Consider the following 24,848-nt stretch of genomic DNA (forward strand, 5'->3'; position numbering starts at 1 on the left):
CGACATAACTCTGAATCTGCGCCGTCGTAAGTTTAAGTGTATTCTCAAAACAGAGATACACTTAAACCTAGCTAAGATACGACAGCCTGCGCCGTCGTATCTTAGGGTGCAATATTTAGGCTGGCCGCTAGGTGGCGCTTCCGTTGAGTTCAGCGTAGAATATGTAAATGCCTAGATACGCCGATTCACGAACGTACGTGCGCCCGTCGCAGTAAAGATACGCCGTTTCCGTAAGAGATACGCCGCGTAATGTTAAAGCTGCCCCCTAGGTGGCGTACCCAATGTTAAGTATGGCCGTCGTTCCCGCGTCGAAATTTTAAAATTGTATGTCGTTTGCGTAAGTCGTCCGTGAATGGGGCTGGACGTAATTTACGTTCACGTCGAAACCAATACGTCCTTGCGGCGTACTTTGGAGCAATGCACACTGGGATATGTACACGGACTGCGCATGCGCCATTCGTAAAAAACGTCAATCACGTCGGGTCACCCCCCATTAGCATAAAACACGCCCCCTCATCCTCATTCGAATTAGGCGCGCTTACGCCGGCCCCATTTACGCTACGCCGCCGTAAGTTAGGAGGCAAGTACTTTGTGAATACAGTACTTGCCTCTCTGACTTAAGGCGGCGTAGCGTAAATACGATACGCTACGCCGCCTTAAAGGTGCGGTGCCCTACTTGAATCTGGCTACATGCCTTTATGAGTGGGGTCCAGGGTTTACTTCCCACCAGGAACATCATCGGAATGGAGTTTTTACAGCTCCCCATATTTATGTACATCTTCTAAAGTTAAAATCTGATTCAACAATCTCCTTTAGGTTATCATTGCTGGTAATACACAGGACTTTTTTCGAACACGCCGGTCACGATCGGTCAATCCGATGAGAATGAACGGTCTGATGGACCGCTTTCATCAGACCAAACCGATCGTGTGTAGGCCCCATCGGTTAAAAAATGTGAAACTTGTTTTAAAATTAACCGATGGATACCTAACCGATAGAGAAAAAAAACGATCGTTTGTAGGCACGTCCATCGGTTAAAAATCCACGCATGCTCAGACTAAATTAGGGGACGGGAGCGCTCGTTCTGGTAAAACTAGCGTTCGTTATAGAGATGGCACATTCCTCACGCTGTAACAGACAGAAAAGCGTGAATCGTCTTTTACCAACACAAAATCAGCCCCAAGGGTGGCGCCATTAGATTTAAACTTCCCCTTTATAGTGCTGTCGTACGTGGTTTACGTCACCGCGTTCTGACACGATCGTTTTTTAACCGATGGTGTGTAGGCATGACTGACCATCAGTCAGCTTCATCGGTTAACTGATGGAAAAATCCATCAGACTGTTCTCATCGGATTGACCGATCATGTGTACAGAGCATAAGAGCCGTTTATATGCAAGTCTAGGGTTTGATTTGATTTGATTTTTATTATTTGTTAAGCGCCAAATACAGTTCAAGAACTGCGCCTAAGCGCCGATACCATTTTTTTTCCGTATAATCTGTATTTATTTGACAAGACATCCCCGTCATATTATAAGACACAAGACGATCGACCTCGCAGGGTCGTAAAGTGACTATTGTTCAGTGATCATGTTGAGCAAAAAATGCACACAAAAAGAAACAAAACCAAAAATCAAATGGCAAAAAAAACAGAAAAAGAAAAGGGATAACAAGAGCAATTTTAACAACAGCTCATTCGAAAAAGTTCAGCATTCCGAGGTATGGTGTAAAACATAGTGACCCCAAAAGGAGGGGAAACAATACAATGTTGAGAAGGTAATGTAGGGTGGGGTGCACAAAAAGCATATAGTCCAACCCAGGAACAACCCCAGCCCCAAAAATAGACAGGAGGTGGGCTGCCTCCAAAAGTGAGTAGGGTGTATGGTCCCGTGTTCCGCAACGGGGGTGGGGCAATGACCTCCATCTAGCCCCCCCCACCCCTCCACACACCAGGGATACCAAAAAGCAATGACACGTGCAGGGCCATCTTAATAGCATCTTGGGCCCCTGGGCAGAGTAATGCTCTGGGGCCCCTACAATGATGACAGTGCAGGTAAACAGACATCAGGTAGGTAGGAGGCAGACTGCCTCCCCTGTGTATCTATCACTCTCAGTGCCATCATGGGGCCCCCAATTTTGGGGAAGGGTGGGCTCTAGGACCAGCTGCTTTGGGCAAAGTGCAGGAGCCCCCCATGCAGCTGGGTCCCCTGGGCAGTGCCCAGGTGTGCCCTCTCATTAAGACAGCTCTGGACACGTGCCCAGACAGGACTGCCAGCACCCCTAGGAAATTATACCATTATTTTTTTTTTATCAGCCGGTAGAAGTACTGAAACTTTCAGTCAAGTGCTCACCGATACAAACTACTGATACTTTGCGGTGTAATCTATAAAGGGATTAAAGTGCCATCTAGGAGGGCAGTTTAAAGAAAGGTTAGAACTCACGGTACATACCTGGTCAAATGCAAAATTAGGACCACTAGAGGTGCTCACAGGGCTGGAGGAGAATTTCTGGGACCCCGTGGGTATAAGGCAAAAGTGATGTCAGCTTGGGGGTGGACTGCCTCTACATCTCCTTCTCCAGAGGCTCCGATTTGCCATCATCGGCAGACCAGGACACCTATGTAGATTACTTTGCATGTGGCCAGATATGTACTGCGAGTTCTAACATTTGTTTAAACTGCCCACTAGTTGGCGCTTTAATCTCGGTCTATACGCACACAGGAGCAGTGGGGGAAATGACATGTGATTCTTTACAGTACAATTTGCACAATTTGTACCAATCCATTTTGTATCAGTTTCGGTATCGGCAGTATTCAGGCGAATACCAATAATCCCACAAATGCTTGGTAATGGCACCGATACCGATGCATCCCTATGCAAGTCCTGTATATTTTTTAATAATTTCCTGACCCTCATTATAAACGAAGAAGTGGATTAAAGTGGTTGTACACCCTGTACAACCACTTTTCCCTACAGGTAAGCCTATAATAAGGCTTACCTGTAGGTACTGGAAATATTTGCCATATACGACGGCATAATCGGCGCATGCGCACTGAAGAAAGGGCACGATCCGTGACGTTTCTATAATGCTTGTGCCTTGACCGTCGGCACCGGCGTGCATGTGCGGGAGTGACATCACGCGACTCCGGCCAATAGCAGAGCCAGAGTCCACGGCCCCGGAAGAGAGGTTGAAGATGGAAACCATTAGACAGCGTTGACATTGCGGGCTTCTTCTGTAGGTAAGTGGCACATTACAACCCCTTTAAAGAGGAAGTTAAGGTACAATTTATTTTTTTCCTAAATCGCTTCCTTTACCTTAGTGCAGTCCTTAGTGCATCATTCCTTTTTGCTTTTAAATGTCCTTATTTCTTCTGAGAAATCCTCACTTCCTGTTCTTCTTTCTGTAACTCCACACAGTAATGCAAGGCTTTCTCCCTGGTGTGAAGTGTCATGCTCGCCCCCTCCTTTGGGCTACAGGAGAGTCAGGACGCCCACTAACACACAGCTTCTTTTCTCTATCTGCAACATAGAGAGCGTCCTGACTCTCCTGTAGTACAAGGGAGGGGGCGAGCACAACACTCCACACCAGGGAGAAAGCCTTGCATTACTGTGTGGAGTTACAGACAGAAGAAATAAGGACATTTAAAAGCAAAATGGAAGGATGAGGTAAGTGAAGGAGGACTGCACTAAGGTAAAGAAAGTGATTTAGGGAAAAAAAATATATTGTACCTTTACAACCCCTTTAAGCCTGGTACACATGGCCAAATATTGGCTGGTTCAACAGACCATGTGTACACCAGCCTGGCCGGCTTCTGTTGAATGGGCAGGTTGGGAAACCCAGCATCTGATCAGCACTGGCAGCCAATTGCTGCGAGCGCTGACCGGTATGTTTTGGTGGGACGGCAGTCCCCCTGTCAGAACACAATCACTCAGCAGGGAGATCACAGTACTAACATCAGATAGTACAGCAGCTCCTCCTGAGCACTTCAGTTTTTATTTTTGGTACAGCCCGCTGGGTTAAAAAAATATAAAAAGAAATTATAAAAAAATGATAGTGTGTACCAGGCATTACAGAATTTACAAAGCGCCGTCAACATTTTAGAACACATCCAGTTAGATGACATTAACTTATATTAGCTACAAAGTCCAAAAGACTCACTGCAGTTCTCCTCGTCGCTGCCGTCCGGACAGTCCTCAAGTCCATTGCACTGGAAGCGTCCGATGATGCAGTGCACTCCACTGGCACATGGGAAGAACGTCGGACCACACTTTGAATTGGCTTTAGCTGCAAAAAAGGAGAAAAGATGTTCAGGAAGATTCTTGAATGTTCTTTAAGTCAATGGCCAAAAAAGACAAAAAAGCATGCAAGCAGGTGAAATGAAATCTGCAAAAACAAACAATTTCTGAGCACTTCCCCCCCCTGACCACGATGCATAAGGATGGTACACACATATGCAACAAGACAGGTGATAAACTCTACTTACAATGTTTATGAGATTGCCACCATACCACTCACTCCACTTGAAGGGAATATCTTAATTTTACTAGTTCTTGGGAGTTTTATAAAACCTGTACATAGGGACACACCATCAGTCACCTCCCCCCACAGTAAGAATCACTCTCTAGGGAACACATTAACCCCTTGATCGCCCCCTAGTGTTTACTCCTTCCCTGCCAGTCACATTTATACAGTAGCCAGTGTCCGATCTGTCCACCGCAATATCGCAGTCCTGACAAAAATCACAGATCCCCGCCATTACTAGTAAAAAAAAAAAAAAATAATAATAAAAAAAAAGTCATAAATCCAATCCCCTACTCTGTAGGCGCTATAACTTTTGCGCAAACCAATTAATATACACTTTTTGTGATTTTTTTACCAAAAATATGTAGAAGAATACGTATCGGCCTAAACTGAGAGAAAAAAAAATTGGGATATTTATTATAGCAAAAAGTAAAAAATATTGTTGTTTTTTTTTTAAATTGTCGCTCTTTTTTTGTTTATAGCACAAAAAATAAAAACCGCAGAGGTGATCAAATACCAAGAAAAGAAAGCTCTTTTTTTTTTCACAAATAAAGGACGCCAATTTTGTTTTGGAGCCACGTCGCACGACCGCGCAATTGTCATTCAAAGCGTAACAGTGCTAAAAGCTGAAAATTGGCCTGGGCAGGAAGGGGGTAAAAATGCCCTGTATGGAAGTGGTTAAAAAAAAAAAAAAGGGATTTTTATTAACAGCTTACCTGTAAAATCCTTTTCTTGTAGTACATCACGGGACACAGAGCAGCATAGCCATTACATATGGGTTATATAGTGTACCTTCAGGTGATGGACACTGGCACTCTCCGACAGGAAGTTCCCTCCCTATATAACCCCCACCCATAGTGGGAGTACCTCAGTTTTGTAGCAAGCAATATGCATCCCAAAATTCCCCATAAGAGGGGTGGGAGCTCTGTGTCCCGTGATGTACTACAAGAAAAGGATTTTACAGGTAAGCTGTTAATAAAAATCCCTTTTTCTTTATCGTACATCACGGGACACAGAGCAGCATAGCCATTACATATGGGATGTCCCCAAGCAATGCTCCATGAGGGGAGGGAGACAACCAGAAAAAACCAAACAAGAGGTGCCACCGGACAAGAGGAGATTAAACTGCGGCCCGCAGTACCGCCTGCCCAAAGGCTGAATCAGCGTTCCTCCTAACGTCCATTTGATAAAATTTTGCAAATGTGTGGACAGATGACCAGGTTGCTGCCCTGCAGACCTGAGCCATAGGGACCTGGTGATACGCTGCCCAAGAGGCACTTATAGCTCTAGTGGAATGAGCCTTAACCGATAAGGGTGGACTCTTCCCCTTCAGGCCATAGGCCTGAATAATCGTCTGCCTAATCCACTTAGCAATAGTGGCCTTAGACGCTGCCTGGCCCTTCTTGGGCCCTTCCGGCAGAATGAATAAGACGTCCGTCTTACGAATCTGGGCTGTAGCTTCCAAGTAAATCTTAACAGCTCTAACTACATCCAAGGACTGTAGTAACCTCTCTTCCTTAGAAGAAGGCTTTGGAAAAAATGATGGAAGAATCACATCTTGATTAAGGTGAAAATTTGATACCACCTTAGGCAGGAAGGACGGAAGCGGCCGCAAAACGACCCTGTCCTTATGCAATAATAAATAAGGTGCCTTACATGACAAGGCTGCCAACTCCGACACCCTTCTGGCGGATGCCATGGCCACCAGAAACACTAGTTTCCTAGTCAAAAGGACCAAAGGAATCACGGACAAGGGCTCAAAGGGCTGCCTTTGCAAGGCCGATAGAACCAAATTTAGATCCCACGGATACAGGGGAGCTTTAATCGGGGGATTCACCCGAATAACACCTTGTAAAAAGGATTTCATTAAGGAATGGGCAGCCAACGATCTCTGGAAGAAGACCGACAAGGCAGACATCTGCCCCTTGATTGTGCCGACCGCCAAACCTTTTTCCACTCCCAACTGTAAAAACTCCAGGATTCTCCCAATAGTATATTTGCGGGGATCCCATTTCCTGGTTTCACACCAGGTAATATAGGCCTTCCACACCCTATAGTATATTAACCTGGAAACTGGTTTTCTTGCGTTTATAAGGGTAGAAACGACCTGCCCTGAAAGGCCTCTGTTTCTGAGAATCAGGGACTCAGCCGCCAGGCCGTTAAATTTAGGGCCTGTAAGGCAGGGTGGTAGAATGGCCCTTGTGAGAGGAGGTCCGGACGTAGAGGGAGGACCCAAGGCTCCTCTACGGTCATCCTTTTTATCAAGGAGTACCAAGGTCTTCGGGGCCACGCTGGGGCCACTAGAATCGCTGGCTTGCGTTCCCTTTGAATTCTGTGAAGAAGACGGGGTAGCATCCGTATTGGAGGGAAGGCATAGATTAGCGCAAACTGATGCCAAGGACACACCAAGGCATCTGTCCCGCAGGCCAATGGATCCCTCGTTCGAGAGACAAAGTTTGCTACTTTGGCATTGAATCTGGACGCCATAATGTCCACCTCCGGAGTACCCCACTTCCGGCAAATGACCTGGAACACTTCGGGATGGAGGGACCACTCCCCTGGGGACATCTGTTGGCGGCTGAGGAAGTCCGCTTGCCAATTGTCCACCCCGGGGATAAAGATAGCTGAGATGCAGGGGACATGGGCTTCTGCCCATGAAAAGATCCGATCTACCTCCCTTTGGGCTGCCTGACTCCTGGTGCCACCCTGGTGGTTTATATAAGCTACGGCAGTGGCATTGTCGGATTGTACCCTTACTGGGGAGCCCTGCAGAACCTCCGTCCAGCCCAAAAGAGCCAACCGAGCTGCTCGGATCTCTAAGACATTTATGGGTAGGGCTGATTCTGCCCTTGACCATTTCCCCTGTAGGGTTAAATCGTCTAGGACTGCACCCCAACCTGATAGGCTGGCGTCCGTGGTTACTATCCTCCATGAGGGGGGATTGAACGATCTTCCTTTCAGAAGATTTTTTGTGACTAGCCACCAACACAGGCTCTGCCTTACCGCATAGGGAAGGGAAATGGGAAGATCCAAGGCCTGGAGTCTTTTGTCCCAGGCCGCGAGAATTGCTCTCTGTAGCCTCCGAGAATGGATCTGGGCATAGGGCACTGCCTCGAAGGTGGCCACTAGCTTTCCCAACAGGCGCATGCAGAGGCGTATAGATGGCCTTGTGCTGCTTAGGACTATGTGGATTAACTCCCTTATCGAGTCCACTCTGGACTGGGGCAGGAAGATCCGTTGTTGTCTTGTATCTAAAATCAGACCTAGATACTCCAACCTTCTTGTGGGCTGTAAAGCCGATTTGTCCCGGTTTAGAACCCAACCCAGGGACTCTAGGCAGTTTACTGCTAGCAACACTGCCCGATTTAGACCGGCCGCTGAGTGGTCGACTACCAGAAGATCGTCTAGGTAGGCCATGATCAGAATGCCCTGTTCCCTTAGGATGGCTAATACGGGGGCCAGGATCTTCGTAAAAACCCGAGGGGCCGTGGCTAGTCCGAACGGAAGAGCCACGAACTGATAATGCCGATAGTTTAGGGCAAAACGCAGATACCTGTAATGGCCTGGGAAAATCGGAACGTGCAGGTATGCGTCCTTTATATCGATGGAGGCCAAGAACTCCTTTCCTTGGAGGGCGGCCACCACCGAACGAATGGACTCCATTCGAAAAGACCGGACTCTTAAAAAGCGGTTTAATAACTTTAGGTCCAGAATAGGCCTGACGTCGCCGTTTGGCTTCGGGACAACGAAGAGGTTTGAGTAAAACCCTTGTCCTTGCTCCCCTGCTGGTACTTCCATAATCACTCCTTGAGATAGGAGTCGCTCTAGGGCGGACAGAAGCGATGCCTGTCTCTGAGGGTCGCCTGGAAGTCTTGACATTTGAAAGTGAGGAGGGGGGAATTCCCGAAACTCCAGCTTGTACCCCTGAGTTACTGAGGACAGAACCCATTGGTCGGTAACTTGGGCCCCCCACAACTCCGAGAACAACCGGAGTCTTCCCCCCACTCGAGAGAGTGGGGGCGCCCCTTCACAAGGCTGCCTTAGGGGCAGCCTTAACCGGCTTACGGTTCCACGGTCTCTTGTTCCCTGCAGCTTGCCCCTGGGGCCTGTTTGCAGCTGCGCGTCCAGGAGGCCGTCGATACTGCCTAGAGAAGGAGGGCCCTGGAACTGGAGAGGTTGGGCGCTTAAAAGAGGGACCTCGGAACCTTTTCTTAACCGGCAAAAGGGTGCTCTTACCACTAGAGATCTTTTGAATATATTTGTCAAGATCTTCTCCAAACAATCTCTCTCCTTGAAAGGAGAATCCTGTAAGGAGTTTTTTGCAGGGGGTTTCTGCAGACCAGTTCTTTAACCAAAGTAATCTTCTCATGTGGACCAAATACAGGGATAGGCGGGACGCCTGTTGGATTGAATCCTTGATAGCGTCTACCGCGAAACATAAGGCTCTAGGTAGATCGGCTAAGTCCTGAGCCTGTTGAGCCGGGAGGTCCTTTAGGGCCTGCTTGGCCTGGTCTTTTAAAGCCTGGCAGACGCCAATGGCAGCTACAGCTGGCTGGACCACTGCCCCCGCTGTGGAAAAGGATGCCTTTAGTAAGGTCTCAAGCCTTTTATCCACAGGATCTTTGAACATGTGAATATTGTCCACTGGACATGTTAAAGCTATATTGACACATGATATGGCTGCGTCAACAGTGGGGACAGCCCATTTTTTTTGAAAACTCCTCCTCTAAAGGGTACATAACTGCGAACCTTTTAGGAGGCAAAAAAATCCTGTCTGGCTTAACCCAGTCCTGAAATATCAGGTCCTTTAACAAAGGATGGACCGGGAACACCAGGTTGGCTTGGGGCGCTTTTAGGGAGCCCAATGAGGACACAGCGAAGGCCAGAGGCTGAGGCAAAGGCATTTTAAAAGCTGACCGCACCATATCCGTTAAGGACTGAACCCACAATTTTTCTGCGTGAGAAGCTGAAAAAGGTTCTTCTATAGTAGAATCTTCAGAACCCAAATGGTCCAGATGATCCTCAGCCTGGTCTCCTGTATCTTCCAATTCCTCAGTGGAAAGGACATCTTCCTCAGGAGATTCAAACCTGGGAGACGGGGACCTAGCCCGCTTCTTCCCGGATAAAGAGGCCGTAATAAGAGCGGCCATCCTCTTTTCAAATCCACCCAAGGTGGAGGCTAACATCTCTTCCGTGACATAGGAAGGAGTTGGTTGAATAGGGCCCGCCATAGCACCTAGCAACCCCGATGGCTCACCCAGGGCAGCAACCTCCGGATCCTCCGGGGAGGTAGGGGCAGGTGGATTCTGGGAAATATCCTCCGAGCCCGATGGGGAACCCTTCGGCTTTTTGACACCTTTAGCATTTTTAGCGTTCCCTGCACCCTTAGGAGCCATAATAACAAATCTGAGATACTCCGCTAATATACAACTAACTGTAATAGCTGGAGAAAAACACACATTTAAATAAATGAGGAAAAAAATTTAGGCTAGGGTAATGTTAGACAGAAACTAAACTTCCCAAAACCTAACAAGAGGTAGCAATATTGAGCCCCAAGGGCTTAATCATATCCTAATATTGCTTCCCTTAATGCTGGGCTAAGAGAGTACCAAATACTAAGTACTCTGACTGCTACTTAGTACACCGGCTTTTCAGAGAAAATATGAGCTTAAACAGCTCTTTAGCAAGGTGTGTACAAAAAAACGGCCACTAGGTGTCACTGTGTCAGCATAACATAGGCAAACCTATCCTGCTCAGCTCAGCATCGCTGCTCCGTGTCCCTTCACAGCCTTCAGCAAACTGACAGGCTAAATAGAGTTTTTCCCTCTGATGTACAGAGGGGAGGGAACTCCCTGGGCGTCCCCCGCCCCTCCACGCAGCGTCGGCGCCTATAACAGTGCGCGCGCACGCGCGCGCTCCCGACGCCGCTCTCAGGAAGCAGGAAGCAGAATCCATGTGGGGAGAGGAGCCCGGGAGCTGCTGGAGACACACAGACATCAGGAAGTAAGTAATTTAAACCTGACATGCTCCCTTTTACATTTCATGGAGCAAAACACCTTGTAGCAGCAGCAGCAGTCTATTAGCCCAGCCAGAGGAACAGTATACCTGGGTGTTTGAGCCATCCAGTCATGCAGACTTTGTGGTTTCTCTTTTAGCCCATGCACAGAGGCATAAAAAAGGCTTTTCCCCAGAGTCCCCTGTGGGGAGCCCACTGACAAACCAAGTTCCGTAGGCCCCCCGCTTACCTTTCCACGCCGCAGGGTATTGCTCATGCAAGAGGCCCAATCTTCCCCCTTCACCGTGGGTATGGTCATAGACCTTCAGGGACCGGGGTCCAAGTCAGGAACACCACACACCTGGACCTATACAGCACTACTGGCAGCAGGTATTCATAGGTTAAAAAAAACCCAGTCCTGGAACCCAGAGTCCAGCCCTCCAAGGAGAGGCATTATAGGCAAAACCCCATCCACGAATTGGGGCCCGGGTACCGTCCACTTTGGCTATGAAGCACCTTGGACGGATCCGGTCGGCTGGCCCTGGTCCCAAGGACAAACTGCAGGCACAACCTTCAACGTGCACCAACACCTAAGACACTGGCGAAAAAACTGAGGTACTCCCACTATGGGTGGGGGTTATATAGGGAGGGAACTTCCTGTCGGAGAGTGCCAGTGTCCATCACCTGAAGGTACACTATATAACCCATATGTAATGGCTATGCTGCTCTGTGTCCCGTGATGTACGATAAAGAAAAAAGAACCTGTTCCAAGGTTCAATCTCCATATTTAAGGGGTGGCCATGGGCACAAAAATCAGGCCACCACATTTCTGCAGTCATAGTGGCCCTTAAAGCTGACCTCTGCAGGTTTGGATCTGCCATTCTTTAACCATTAGTGGTAGTTCAAGGTCAAGCTGAGTTAATAGACAAGCCAGTTGACGTCACTTTTAGAGAGGATGTCCATGGCCATGCAGGCCTCTGTAGCAAGGGAGAGCTTACAACGTTAGTTAAGAGGAGGGTCAAGGGTGTAGAGTAGCAGATGGCAAATTGAATGTGTTTTGAGTGAAAATCAGAAAGCTTCATATCTAGAAATAGTATAACAATGCGTTCTAAGCAGGAAGAGCTGAAGTGTACCGGTCTTCATAACTGCATAGATGACAATAGGGATTTGTGTCCGCGGGGAGAGAATTGAACTCCAACTCTCAACAAAGTTAAAGTATTGCGTAAACTCTAGCGCCAGAGTCCCAGGTTTTATTCGGTCTTCATCTTTCTCGCGTAACCTTTCATTTATTTTTCTTCTTTTTTTTTTGTTTTGTTTTTTTAATGTGCTCTTATTTTTTATGTCAAGTTTATTGGATTATTTATTTTTAAATAACAAATAAACTTCCTGCTGTCCAAAAAAAAAAAAAAAGAACCTTTACAACCACTTTAATTTAACATTGACACTGGTGGAAGATCGCATTAACGCAGTGCAGATTTAATGCTGTGCGGAAAACGTTCAGGATTTACTGCATTTCCTGCACAGCATATATGTGAACAGGGGCCTAAACTCAAAGGTGCTTTTAGTTTCTTTGAGCGTCCAGTAGCGAGATACAAGCTTCTTTATTGGTCCAGGTTTTCTTGCTAAACCCCTGTTTTAGTGAGCCAAGGTCAAAAGCCCTGCTTGTATCCCCTTACATCAGTCTTCAGACTGTGGCCCCTTTGCTTGCTTTTATCTGGCCCTTGGGGCACTATGCCACCAATTGACACTAATGATAAGGGCACCATTCTCCCTGCCAACACCATCAATGGGGTTTTATTGTTCCAAATGGGCGGGGAACATTACAGCTTTCATTTGAATAGCTGTAGTGTTTCCCGCCGCGCCGCGTATAGACACTCCCCCTTGCTCGGGTGAACTGTCCAATCCCGAGCAAGGGGGAGTGTCTATATGCAGCGCGGCGCGAAAGACTACAGCTATTCAAATGAAAGCTGTAATGTTCCCCGCCCGTATTAACCAAGCGGCGGCGGCAGCGGGGATGCGGCGGGATGTAGGTAAGGGGTACATGGCTGGATATGGGGGGGACATGGCTGGATATGGGGGGGACATGGCTGGATATATGGGGGGGACATGGCTGGATATATGGGGGGGACATGGCTGGATATATGGGGGGGACATGGCTGCATATATGGGGGGGACATGGCTGCATATATGGGGGGGACATGGCTGCATATATGGGGGGGCATGGCTGCATATATGGGGGGACATGGCTGCATATATGGGGGGGACATGGCTGCATCTGTGGGGGGACATGGCTGCATTTCGGGAAACATTTTTAAAAAAGTATCGGTATTCGGTATCGGCGAGTACTTGAAAAAAAGTATCGGTACTTGTACTCAGTCCTAAAAAAGTGGTATCGGGACAACCCTAGCGGGCACTATTCTTCCCAATAAAACCAATGATCGGGCACTGATGCCGGAGCATTTTCTACTCCCACTGGCCATAGTCTGCCCCCTTGAAGGACAGTCAACTGGCCCTTTGCTTGGAAAGATTGGAGACCTCTGCCTTGCGTGACTGGAAGCTCAGCAACTTCTCATTTACTGACTAGCTCTCAAAAAAAAGTTGATTCGCTTAAAGCCAGTAATGAGAACGTGAGCAACTCCCATTATGAAAAGCTTATAACCGTAAAAGAGAATAAGTGAAACTAATGACCTGGTTGGTATTTCAGTTACTTGAAATGTGTTCTCCAATTAGAATCTCCAAGATACAGCATTTATTAAAAAGTTGTCCATGACTCCCGAGCATTTCTCAGGGTTTCAAAAGGTAAAACATAATTATCCCCAAGTCGCTAGGAATAGACAGTCACATTCAACTGAACTTGTGTGATGCTGAAGATGTTTTGAAGCTCCTCCAAGTTTTTCTTTCTTCAGTTCATTGTAGATTTGGTTTGGAGAAACTACAAAATGTCTGCAACCAGTGGCGGTGCGTCCATAAAGGGTGCACGGGCGCCGCCCCCTCCCTGCTGCCACCTGTCTATAACCATAGATAGATTCATGCATTGCATGGTCACCGCTGCCACCCCCAATTTAGGTGCCCGACCCTTTTCGGGCACCTGAATTACAGGGTATTTTTTTAATAGGCATCCAAAGTTGGAAAAAAAGGCGTCCAAAAAAAAGGTGAACAACGGGCACCATGCTATTCACAGTTTACTCAGCGTTGTTAGGAAAGCAAATGAATATTCACTTTCCTAACACTGAACCACCAATCAGGCGCTGGGGTCTGTTACCTGATTAGCTGAAACGACAGGCGCTGTGATTGGATGCCTATAAAGGCGTCCAATCATAGCAGAGGACGGGAAGAGAGGACGGGAGAAGACATCGAGGAGCGTGACGTGCTGCCCCACCAAGACATGTAGGTCCCGGGATGGACAATGCACACTGGCAGCATTTGATAGGCACAGTCAGGGCCGCCATCAGGAATTAAGGGGCCCCTCCTGAAATTGAGAAGCAGGGGGGGGGGGGGGGGGCTGCCGCGAATTGAGAAGGGGTGGGGCCCTTTACAAAAGAAAGAAGAAATAAAGAAAAATATATATAAAAAAGGGGGGGTAGCCATCCGGGGCCCTGGGGACCTCTGGGCCCTTTAATAAAAAGAAATAAAAAATATATATTTTAAAAAGGGGGGTTACCATCTGGGGCCCTGGGGACCTCTGAGCCCTTTAATAATAATAAAAAATATATAAATATATATATATATATATATATATATATATATATATATATATATATATATATATATATATATATATATATACTGCCTGTACCCCCCTGATGGCGGCCCTGGGCACAGTAGCGGCACTTGATGGGCACAGTGGCTGCAATTGATGGGCACAGAGGCTGCAATTGATGGGCACAGAGGCTGCAATTGATGGGCACAGAGGCTGCATATGATGGTTTTTTTTTCCAGTTTGTTTGCACCCCCCAAAAAATAAATTGAGCACCGGCCGCCACTGTCTGCAACAAGTTCCGTGAATATGACTACTACTAGCCTTTCCATGACCTGGATAAGCAAGAACCTTCATAGACTACGATCCCAAGCGTTCCAGAGAGTCATCTCCCAAATGACTCTAATCCAAGCGGAATGACAACTGTCAATCTAGATGTATGATGTGACAATTAATGGGGATTTAAATAAATGTTCACTGACAGGAGATCTAAATAAAGGATAACAAAAATGAATATGCAATTTCTCGTTAATGATCATCTGCAATTCCCGCAGACGGTAATGATGATAATCTCATTGCTTTCAGACGTACCTCTGATGGGAGAGAGAGATTTTAATCGCTTCCCATTTGAGACTAATGTTATCAGACTTCACTAAAGGAGAACAGACGGACAAAAGGAGGACAAACAAGTAATAGAACAAATATGGTGAAAGACTTTGTTATAAAACTTCACGTCTCTGGTGTCATTGAAAGGAATAGTGCCAAGTCTTTGGTATCAGTAGAATTAGGTCCCCATCCCTGGTGTCATTGGGAGGACTAGTGTCCCATCATTGGTGTCAGTGGGAGAATCAGTTCCCCATCTCTGGTGCCATTGAGAGGAATAGTGCCCAGTCTTTGGTGTCCGAGGGAGGAAAAGTAGTTCCCCCATCTCTGGTGTCATTGAGAGGAATAATGATCAGTCTATGGTATCCATGGGAAAATAAATTCACCATCTCTGGTGTCATTGGGAGGACTAGTGTCCCATCATTTGTGTCAGTGGGAGAATCAGTACCCCATCTCTGGTGCCATTGAGAGGAATAGTGCCCAGGCTTTGGTGCTCGTAAGAAAAACGCTCCCCATCTTTGGTGTCATTGAGGGGGAATAGTGCCCAGTCTTTGGTATCAGTGGGAGAAGTAATTCCCCATCTCTGGTGTCATTGGGAGGACTAGTGTCCCATCATTTGTGTCAGTGGGAGAATCAGTACCCCATCTCTGGTGCCATTGAGAGGAATAGTGCCCAGGCTTTGGTGCTCGTAAGAAAAACGCTCCCCATCTTTGGTGTCATTGAGGGGGAATAGTGCCCAGTCTTTGGTATCAGTGGGAGAAGTAATTCCCCATCTCTGGTGTCATTGGGAGGAATAGTGCCCCATCATTTGTGTCAGTGGGAGAATCAGTACCCCATCTCTGGTGCTATTGAGAGGAATAGTGCCCAGGCTTTGGTGCTCGTAAGAAAAATGCTCCCCATCTTTGGTGTCATTGAGGGGGAATAGTGCCCAGTCTTTGGTATCAGTGGGAGAAGTAATTCCCCATCTCTGGTGTCATTGGGAGGAATAGTGCCCCATCATTTGTGTCAGTGGGAGAATCTGTACCCCAGGATGCATGAAACCCATTAGAGCATCAGGCAACCTATTGGAGAGCAGATGGGGAATATATTAGTCATTATGCTGGTCTGATGAATGGTCATGCTCAATGCTCATCAGGGAGTTTCTGGATGATCTTATGGCTTGTACACATGGTCGGACATTCTGAGAAAATTAGTCAGACGTGTCCCCCCCTCCCCCCCTTGGACAGTCCGGCCGCGTGTAGCCTCCATTTGACTTTTTTGTCAGAAATCCGACGGACCTAAGCCCCCATTCACATCTAGGCGTTTTTACGGACCTTTTTTTCAGGCGTCTTTCGGCGTTCGGCTAGGAGATGGGAAGCATCTCCATAGAGGGAATCAATCTGGGGCACATCTAGGCGGACAATACCAGCGTTTTGTCGCCGCAAATCGCGGTACAAAACGCCGCTATTTGTACCGCGATTTGCAGCGACAAAACGCCGTGATTTCGTCCGCCTAGATGTGAATGGAGCCTAAGATAGAGAGCATGTTCTCTTTCTTTCCGGTCGGACTTCCGATGGACTCACGGCAGACTTTTGCACGGTCAAAAGTCAGACCGTGTGTACGAGGCATTACACTGTGCACAGTTTAGATCCCAGTGTGTAATGTAAGGGATATAATTTGCCCCAAAATGAATGAGGGTGAGGTCAGCATAGGTACCCATTATACACATATACAGCGAGGATCGAAAGTTTGGGCACCCCAGGTAAAAATTTGTATTAATGTGCATAACGAAGCCAAGGAAAGATGGAAAAAGTTCTATTTCAACCTCATCGGTCCACAGAACTTGTTTCCAAAATGCATCAGGCTTGTCTATATGTTCATTTGCAAAGTTCAAACGCTGATTTTTGTGGTGAGGACGTAGAAGAGGTTTTCTTCTGATGACTCTTCCATGAAGACCATATTTGTACAAGTATCTCTTTATAGTGGAATAGTGTACCACAACTCCAGTGTCTGCCAGATCCTTCTGGAGGGATCGTGCCGTCAAACGTGGGTTTTGAATTGCTTTTCTCACAATCCTGTGAGCTGTTCTGTCTGATATTTTTCTTGGTCTTCCAGATCTTTAACTTCCACTGTTCCTGATGACTGCCATTTCTTAAATTACATTCCGAACAGAGGATATTGACATCTGAAAACGCTTTGCTATCTTCTTATAGCTTCTCCAGCTTTGTGAGCGACAACTATTTTCACTTTCAGTTTTCTAGACAACTGCTTAGAAGAACCCATGGTGCTGATTGTTGGGGCAAGGTCAGATGAGTCTGGGCATTTAAAACCTTTGAGATTTACATCACCTGGTCCTCCCAGACGATGATTGAGAACAATCCATGACACTGGCAAGTCTCAGCTTTCCAAAGGGGGCAGTGCATGCTATAAATTCTGCAGGGTGCCCAAACTTTTGAAGTTTTCTGTAATTTTGAAAGTGTAAATGATGGAAATAAAATCTAACTTTTTTTGACATATTATAAGAATGTCTAATCTGTAATTTGATGCCTTTTGGAGATTTTTCCATCTTTCCTTGGCTTCGTTATGCACATTAATACAAATTTTTACCTGGGGTGCCCAAACTTTCGATCCCCACTGTACCCATTATTACACATACAAAAAAGAGAATCAAGAATGTTCAAAGTAACGCCGGGCTTTCTGAATCCGGGCCATTGTCTTTTTCTAAATTGTCTGTCTTTTTTTGTTTATAGTGCAAAAAATATGTTCTCGGTTTAGGGGGCTGTTTTTTTTTCATGCTTAACATTCCTAAATGTTCTATACCAAAAAGCAAAACCTTCACTTTTTCAGGTTCAAATAAACATCTCGCCAAGCATTGCTTTAAATAGAAGCGACAGTATACTGCGATTAGAAGCGACCCCCCCTCCCATAACACTGGAAAAACACTCTGTCCTGAAAACAGCGGATGAGATATGTGTAACAGGGATATAAAAATATAAGCGGATGAAAATGTATGTTTAACATTCCGCCAGTCTCCACACCGGCTCTGAAAAGCAGGAAAAAAAATAGCACAAAGTAGATACAAAGCACGGAATATCAGAACAGGCAGATAACAATATTGGAAGGTTCCCCGCGTAGCAGAAGGCTTCAGGTAGATAGGAGAATGAGGACGGGAGAGAGAAGATGAGGAGCAAAAAGTAGAGTAGAAAACCCCCAAATCACTAAAGGGGGTACCCCCACCATTACCCCAAATGTAGAATAAAGTGACACATACCCAGAGCCCCTATACCCCCCATACAATCGCCGTCCGTGTACATATCCCAGTGTGCATTGCTCTGCCGCAAGGACGTATTGGTTTCGACGTGAACGTAAAATACGTCCAGCCCCATTCACGGACGACTTGCGCAAACGACGTAAAATTTTCAAATTTCGACGCGGGAACGACGGCCATACTTAACATTGACTAGGTCAGCTATTTGTTCGACTAACTTTACGCCGGAAAAAGGCATACGTAAACGACGTAAAAAAAATAGAGTTACGTACCGGTAACGTCTTTTCCAGTAGTCTTTCAGGACAGCCCACAATTGAGAGATACTCCTCCTCTTCCTCTAGGAAACACTGCGCCAGCCCATAAATTTCTCACTCCCCCTGCCAGACCTCAGTATTTATACGAGCACCTCCGGTCAGCTGGGGAGACACAAGAACATGTTAATAACATACAATTACATATCAACATCATGTCCTGGTCTTGAAATCAGACTTCCTCTATTCGGGTGGGTACCCAGGGCTGTCCTGAAAGACTACTGGAAAAGACGTTACCGGTACGTAACTCTATTTTTCCCCTCCCGTCTTTCAGGACAGCCCACAATTGAGAGGATAACCGAGAACTTACCAACTAGGGTGGGACTATGGCTTGCAAAACCTTTCGTCCAAAGGCTTGCTCACCTGCCGAAACCAGGTCCACCCTGTAGTGTTTAACGAAGGTGGTGTAGCTGGACCATGTTGCTGCTTTGCAAATCTGTTCCGGCGTTGCTCCCGCTCTTTCTGCTTGAGAGGTTGCCAGCGCTCGAGTGGAGTGTGCTTTAATTCCTGTAGGGATATCCCTACCAGCCAAAGTGTATGCTTGCTCAATGCTTAGTCTTAGCCACCTGGCAATAGTGCGCCTGGATGCTTTGCATCCCTTCCTGGTTCCAGAAAATAAAACAAATAGTGAGTCTGACCGTCTAAACGGTTTAGTCACCTCTAAATAATGTAGGATACTTCTCCTAACATCCAACGTACTGAAACGTCGTTCCCTTTCCCCCGAAGGGTTGGAACAAAAAGAGGGTAAAACTATATCTTGACTCCTGTGAAACTTTGAAGTCACTTTAGGAAGAAAGGCTGGATCGGTCTTGAAAACGACCCGATCCGGGAAAATAACACAAAAAGGGGGTCTGATCGATAGAGCTTCTAGCTCGCTGACCCTCCTAGCAGTGGTCACTGCAACCAAAAAAGCTGTTTTAAAGGTTAAATCCCTTAGAGAACAATTATCTAAGGGCTCAAAGGGAGTACCCGTTAGGGTACGCAATACCAGAGACAGGTCCCAACTGGGGAAGGGTGGCCCTCGAGCTGGTCTCTGTCTGGATAGTGCTTTAAAGAACCTGACTATCCAGGGACTGGTGGCCAGAGGTTTTTCTAAATACACCGTAAGTGCCGAAACCTGCCCTTTAAGGGTGCTAACCGAAAGACCCTTATCTGCCCCACACTGAAGAAATTCTAAGACAGCCGTGGGGCTTTGTACAGAACAGGGGCAATTTACACACCATTCGTTGAAACGAAGCCAAACCTTCTTGTAAATTTTGCGGGTCTCCTTTTCTCTACTATTAAGGAGGGTGGCAATTAAACCTTCGGAAAATCCCTTGGATCTTAGTATGGCTTCCTCAGTAGCCACGCTGCTAGTCTCCACCTGTGGACTTGTGGACATAGGACTGGGCCCTGTGATAGAAGATCCTCCCGCTGAGGTAGAAATAGGGGTGGTTCTGCTGCTAACTGTTTGAGGACTGAGAACCATGCCCTCTTGGGCCAGTAAGGAGCTACCAGGACTAGAGAGGTGTGCTCTGATTGGAATTTTCTCAGTACTGCTGGAAGAAGTACCGGAGGTGGGAATGCATAGCATCTTCCGAACTTCCAGCTTTGGGACAGGGCATCCACTCCCCTTGCTCCTTCTCCTTTGTTCAGGGAGAAGAAACAGGGGATCTTCGCATTTTCTCTTGAGGCGAAGAGGTCCACCTCCAGAGTTCCCCATCTCTTGTTCAGGAGCTGAAAGACCTCCTGGTTGAGGGTCCACTCGCCCTCCCTCAGCTGCCTCCGACTGAGGAAGTCTGCTGTTACGTTTCTTTCTCCCCTCAGAAAGACCGCCGAAAGGGAGAGGGTGTGGATCTCGGCCCAGCCCAGAATCTCTGCTGTCAGGACCGATAAACTTTCGCTTCTCGTGCCGCCCTGCTTGTTTAAATAGGCTACGGCCGATGAATTGTCCGATCTCACCTGAATGTGGTGCCCCTGGAGTTCCTCCTGAAAGAACCTGAGGGCTAGGCCCACTGCCCTCAGCTCCTTCCAATTGGAAGATCTTTTTAGATCTTGGAGACCCCAGGTACCCTGCGCTGGAAGGGATCCCAGGTGCGCTCCCCAGCCCTTGCCGCTTGCGTCTGTGGTTACCACCCGAGACACCGGGATAATCCACAGACGTCCTTGGGTTATGTTGGTGGCCTTTCTCCACCACCAGAGGGATCTTTTTACCTGAAGGGGTACTAGAATCAAGGAGTCTAGGGCTTCTAGGCTGTGATCCCAGACCCTTAGTAGGAAGGCCTGTAGTGGGCGAAAGTGAATCCCTGCCCACTGTACGGCTGGGAGGGCAGATGTCAGCAGACCTAGCGTTGACATCAGGGACCTTAGTGACACCTGTTGATTGTTTTGGAGGGAAGCTACTGCTCTGTCCAATTTCTTGACTTTCTCTACCGGGAGGAACACTCTTGAGAGAGTAGAATCCAGCAGGTACCCTAGGTAAGTGATCTGTTGGGATGGAATTAAACTGGACTTGTCTAGGTTCAGTAACCACCCTAGGTCTGTTAAAACCTTCTTGGTCACTTCCAGGTCCCTGGATAGCTGTTCTGGCGAGGCTGCGAAAAGTAGCAGGTCGTCCAGATAGGCTATGATGGATATTCCCTGAAGTCGCAGAAACGCTAAGGGTTCTGCCAGGATTTTGGTAAAAATCCGGGGCGAGGAGGATAGCCCGAATGGCAGAGCCTGGAACTGGAGGTGTACAATCGTTCCCTCTAGGTCCACGGCCAATCGCAGATAACTCTGAGAATTCTCCGCGATCGGGACGTGTAGGTATGCGTCTCTGAGGTCCAGAGATACCATGAAACAATTGAGGGGAAGGAGGGCTCTGACTGTATAAATTGATTCCATACGGAATTTCCTGTATGAAATGGATCTGTTCAGAGGTTTTAGGTTTAGGATTAACCTGTATTTTCCCGAGGGCTTCTTTACCACAAAAATGTGTGAATAAAATCCCCTTCCTTCCTCTGTCCTTGGAACTCTGAGGATGACACTCTGATCCTCTAGTTCCCTTAGAGCTCCCAACAAGGCTTCGGATTTCTCCTTGTCCCTGGGTAGATGGGTGACTAGGTATCTCTGGGGGGGAGGTGATGAAAATTCCAGTCGGTATCCCCCTCTTATGACCGCCAGGACAAACTGGTTTGGGGAGATTGATTCCCATTGTGGGAGAAAGGTCCCCAGTCTTCCTCCCACCCTGACTAACAAGTCATGGGTTTTTAGGGGGCTGGACAGGAGGGTGAAAAATCGCTCCACCTCTGCCTCTGCCCCTGGGGGTCCAAACCCTCTTTTGGCCTGCTGGTTTGGCCCCTTTTTGCTTGTGCGGACGAAACCCCCTTCCTGCCTGTACTGTGACTCTCTTTTTAGGAGGAAAGGCTTTCTTTTTGTCCGCCGTGCGGTCTAGTACTGCTTCAAGGCCTGGGCCAAAAAGCAGGTCCCCTGTGAAGGGAATACCACATAACTTGGATTTAGAGGCGCTGTCGCCAGTCCAAGTCTTGAGCCAGAGGGCCCTTCTGGCTGAGTTAGCCAGAACCGCCGATCTGGCCGACATGCGGACTGACTCCGCTGAGGCATCCGCTATATAAGCGACTCCTTGCAGGATAGTAGGGAAGGAGGCTAAAATAGTTTCCTTATCCGTACCAGCTTCAATGTGCTCCTGAATTTTAGAGAGCCAATGCTCCAGATTGCGAGCCATTACTGTGACGGCAAGTTCTGGTTTAAGATTCCCCATAGTAGAATCCCAACATTTCTTTAATAGGGAATCCATTCTTTTGTCCATAGCATCGGACAAAACCCCCATGTCCTCGAACGCTAAATCCGTGTTCCTGGACACTTGGGAGAAGGCGGCGTCTAATTTGGGGTTTTTGTTCCAAACAGATAAAGGATCCTCTGAGAAAGGGAATCTCCTCTTTAGGGATCTGGAAAAAAAGGGTTTCCTTTCAGGATCCTGCCACTCCTTCTTAATGGTCTCAACCAGTATATCATGTACTGGGAAGACCTTTCTCTCTTGCTCCTCCAGACCCCTGTACATTCGATCATGGAGGGTAAGAGGTTTCTTGTCGGTTTGGATACCAAGGGTTGTGTAAACTGCCCCTAAGAGGTCCTCTACCTCATCCAGTGACAATTTGTACCTAGAGGGCTTCCTGGACTCCCCGTCCTGGTCCTCTCCCTCTGACCCCTCTTGAGAATCAGAGGTGGCACTATCTGGAGGAACCTGTTCCTCTTGGGAAGGGCCTGCGGAAACATCTGCCATAGCTGCTGCAATGGGTATGACAGGAGCAGGACCCTGAGCCTGTGGCTGGGTTGTAACCTGGGTAGGGACAGCCAAAGGCTGTAACCTCTCAAACAGAGATTTGAATGAGGAGAACGTGGATGACAGTTCTTTAACAGAGGCTGCAAGTCCTGACTCCTGTTCTAATTCATTTTCCCTGACCAGGGATTGAATGCAATCCCTACATAGGACCTTAGTCCATGTTTCTGGAAGGACATCCCTACAGGAGGCACACTTCCTCTTTGAGCTATGCCTTCCACTACCCGTTTTTTCAATGGCTTTCTGAAACACAGAAAGGGCAGAAAACAACAGTTATAAAAATAAAAAATTTAAAAAATTTAAAAAAATTTTTAGTTACAACCCTGGGAGTGCACCTAGCCCCCTATAAACCCTGGGACTAAGGACTCCCCCTCCCCTGGCCACCCAGGGGGCTTGCCTCCCCATGCATTGAACCCTACATGGAGAGGCAAACCTAAGCTAGAGAGCGCCCCTCCCCAGGGTACTCTTACCTTAGGCTCGCTGGAGGTAGCGTCAGTTGTCAGGGCTGGCTCTGGAGATGCTGCCGACATGACTGCAGGTGGCTGCTTGCTGAGAGCTTTCTCCTCGCCTGTGCGAGATCCGACTCCCTCCAGCGTCCGCCCGGACCTCCTATCAGCACCGCGACCCGGAACCGGAAGTCGCGGTTCAAAGGGGAGACATCCGCTCTACGCCGGAAATGACGTCACCCGCCGTCCAGCCCGCTCGGTTCAAAAAAATTTTTTGCGGCCTGTAGTACAGGGCGAGCCTGGATGTCCCCCCCGCTGCGCCCCGCTGGACGAGATAGGGGTCCCCCGCAACCAGGAGCCGCGCTCGGCGTGGAAGGGGTGGCTAATGGTGGGCCTGCACCGCACCAGGATTCACCTGGAAGCCTCTGCTTCCTTAAGGTAAAATAGATGGCCTCAGTCCTCTGCCTGAATTGGCCTAGGTTCCCATGCACAGTGTCTCCCCACCGGAGGAAACACTAATACTGAGGTCTGGCAGGGGGAGTGAGAAATTTATGGGCTGGCGCAGTGTTTCCTAGAGGAAGAGGAGGAGTATCTCTCAATTGTGGGCTGTCCTGAAAGACGGGAGGGGAAAAATGCGCCGGGCGCACGTACGTTTGTGAATCGGCGTATCTAGTCATTTACATATTCTACGCCGAACTCAACGGAAGCGCCACCTAGCGGCCAGCCTAAATATTGCACCCTAAGATACGACGGCGTAGGAGGACTTACGCCGCTCGTATCTTAGCCTAATTAATGCGTATCTGGTTTCCAGAATACGCTTAATTTTAGGACGGCGTAGATTCAGAGTTACGTCGGCGTAAGCTACTTGAATCTGGCTATTAGTCTATTGACTAAAACTAAAACAATTGAGATGACTAAAGACTAAGACCCCTTTCACACTGAGCAGCTAATAGTGTCGGCGGTAAAACGCTGCTATTTTTACCGCCAACACCATGGGCAGATTTGCGGCACATTTTGGTCATGCCAGCGGTATAGCCGCACTGTCCCATTGATTTCAATTGGCAGAAACGGTGAAGTAGTGGTAAACACACCACTCCTTCTTCACCGCTCCAAAGATGAGGCTAGCAGGACTTTTACCGTCCTGCTAGTGCACCGCTCCAGTGTGAATGTGACAGCTGTTTACGGGCGGATTGCAGGCGCTATTTTTAACGCTATAGCGCCTGCAATACGCTCCAGTGTATAAGGGGTCTAAGATGGGACTAAAAATGCCATTTTAGTCAAAAGACTAAATTCAAATACCTCAATACCATAAATAATAACATATTACATTTTTCACTCCAGCAGTATATGAGCTTGGACATTGCAGAGAAATGTTAACTAATGCATTACAATTTAATTACACTCATTTTATTCCTAAATTGAAATTTTCTGGCAAAATTAACACTGGTAGAGAGGAGAGAGATCAACGAACATCCATTTGATGATCTCCTCTAGCTAATAAGAACTACAAATTCATAACTTCCGATTTCTGGTGCCACTTTCCCCGGCCATTAGCTTTAGTGGAGTGCAGGGAGTCATCAGGGGTCTAATCTACCCTTGATGTCTCATTAAAGTGGTAGTAAAAACTCTTACCTACAGGCACCTGAATCCTCCATCCTCACCCTATGACCAACAGAGACTTTAGGTGAGCTCCGTTTTTCTTTGCTCCG

At 47.5% G+C, this 24,848-nt stretch overlaps 1 protein-coding gene across 1 annotated transcript in view; it reads right to left on the bottom strand.

Moving 5' to 3' along the window:
- LDLRAD3 (low density lipoprotein receptor class A domain containing 3) overlaps positions 1–24,848 on the bottom strand; it is a 183,511-nt gene that overhangs the window by 84,160 nt on the left and 74,503 nt on the right. Inside the window, exon 3 of the mRNA XM_040328078.1 lies at positions 4,157–4,282. Coding sequence (XP_040184012.1) covers positions 4,157–4,282 — 126 coding nt within the window. The remainder of the gene's footprint in view (positions 1–4,156; positions 4,283–24,848) is intronic.

Source organism: Rana temporaria, chromosome 11, assembly GCF_905171775.1.
Source record: "Rana temporaria chromosome 11, aRanTem1.1, whole genome shotgun sequence".
Lineage (NCBI taxonomy): Eukaryota > Metazoa > Chordata > Amphibia > Anura > Ranidae > Rana > Rana temporaria.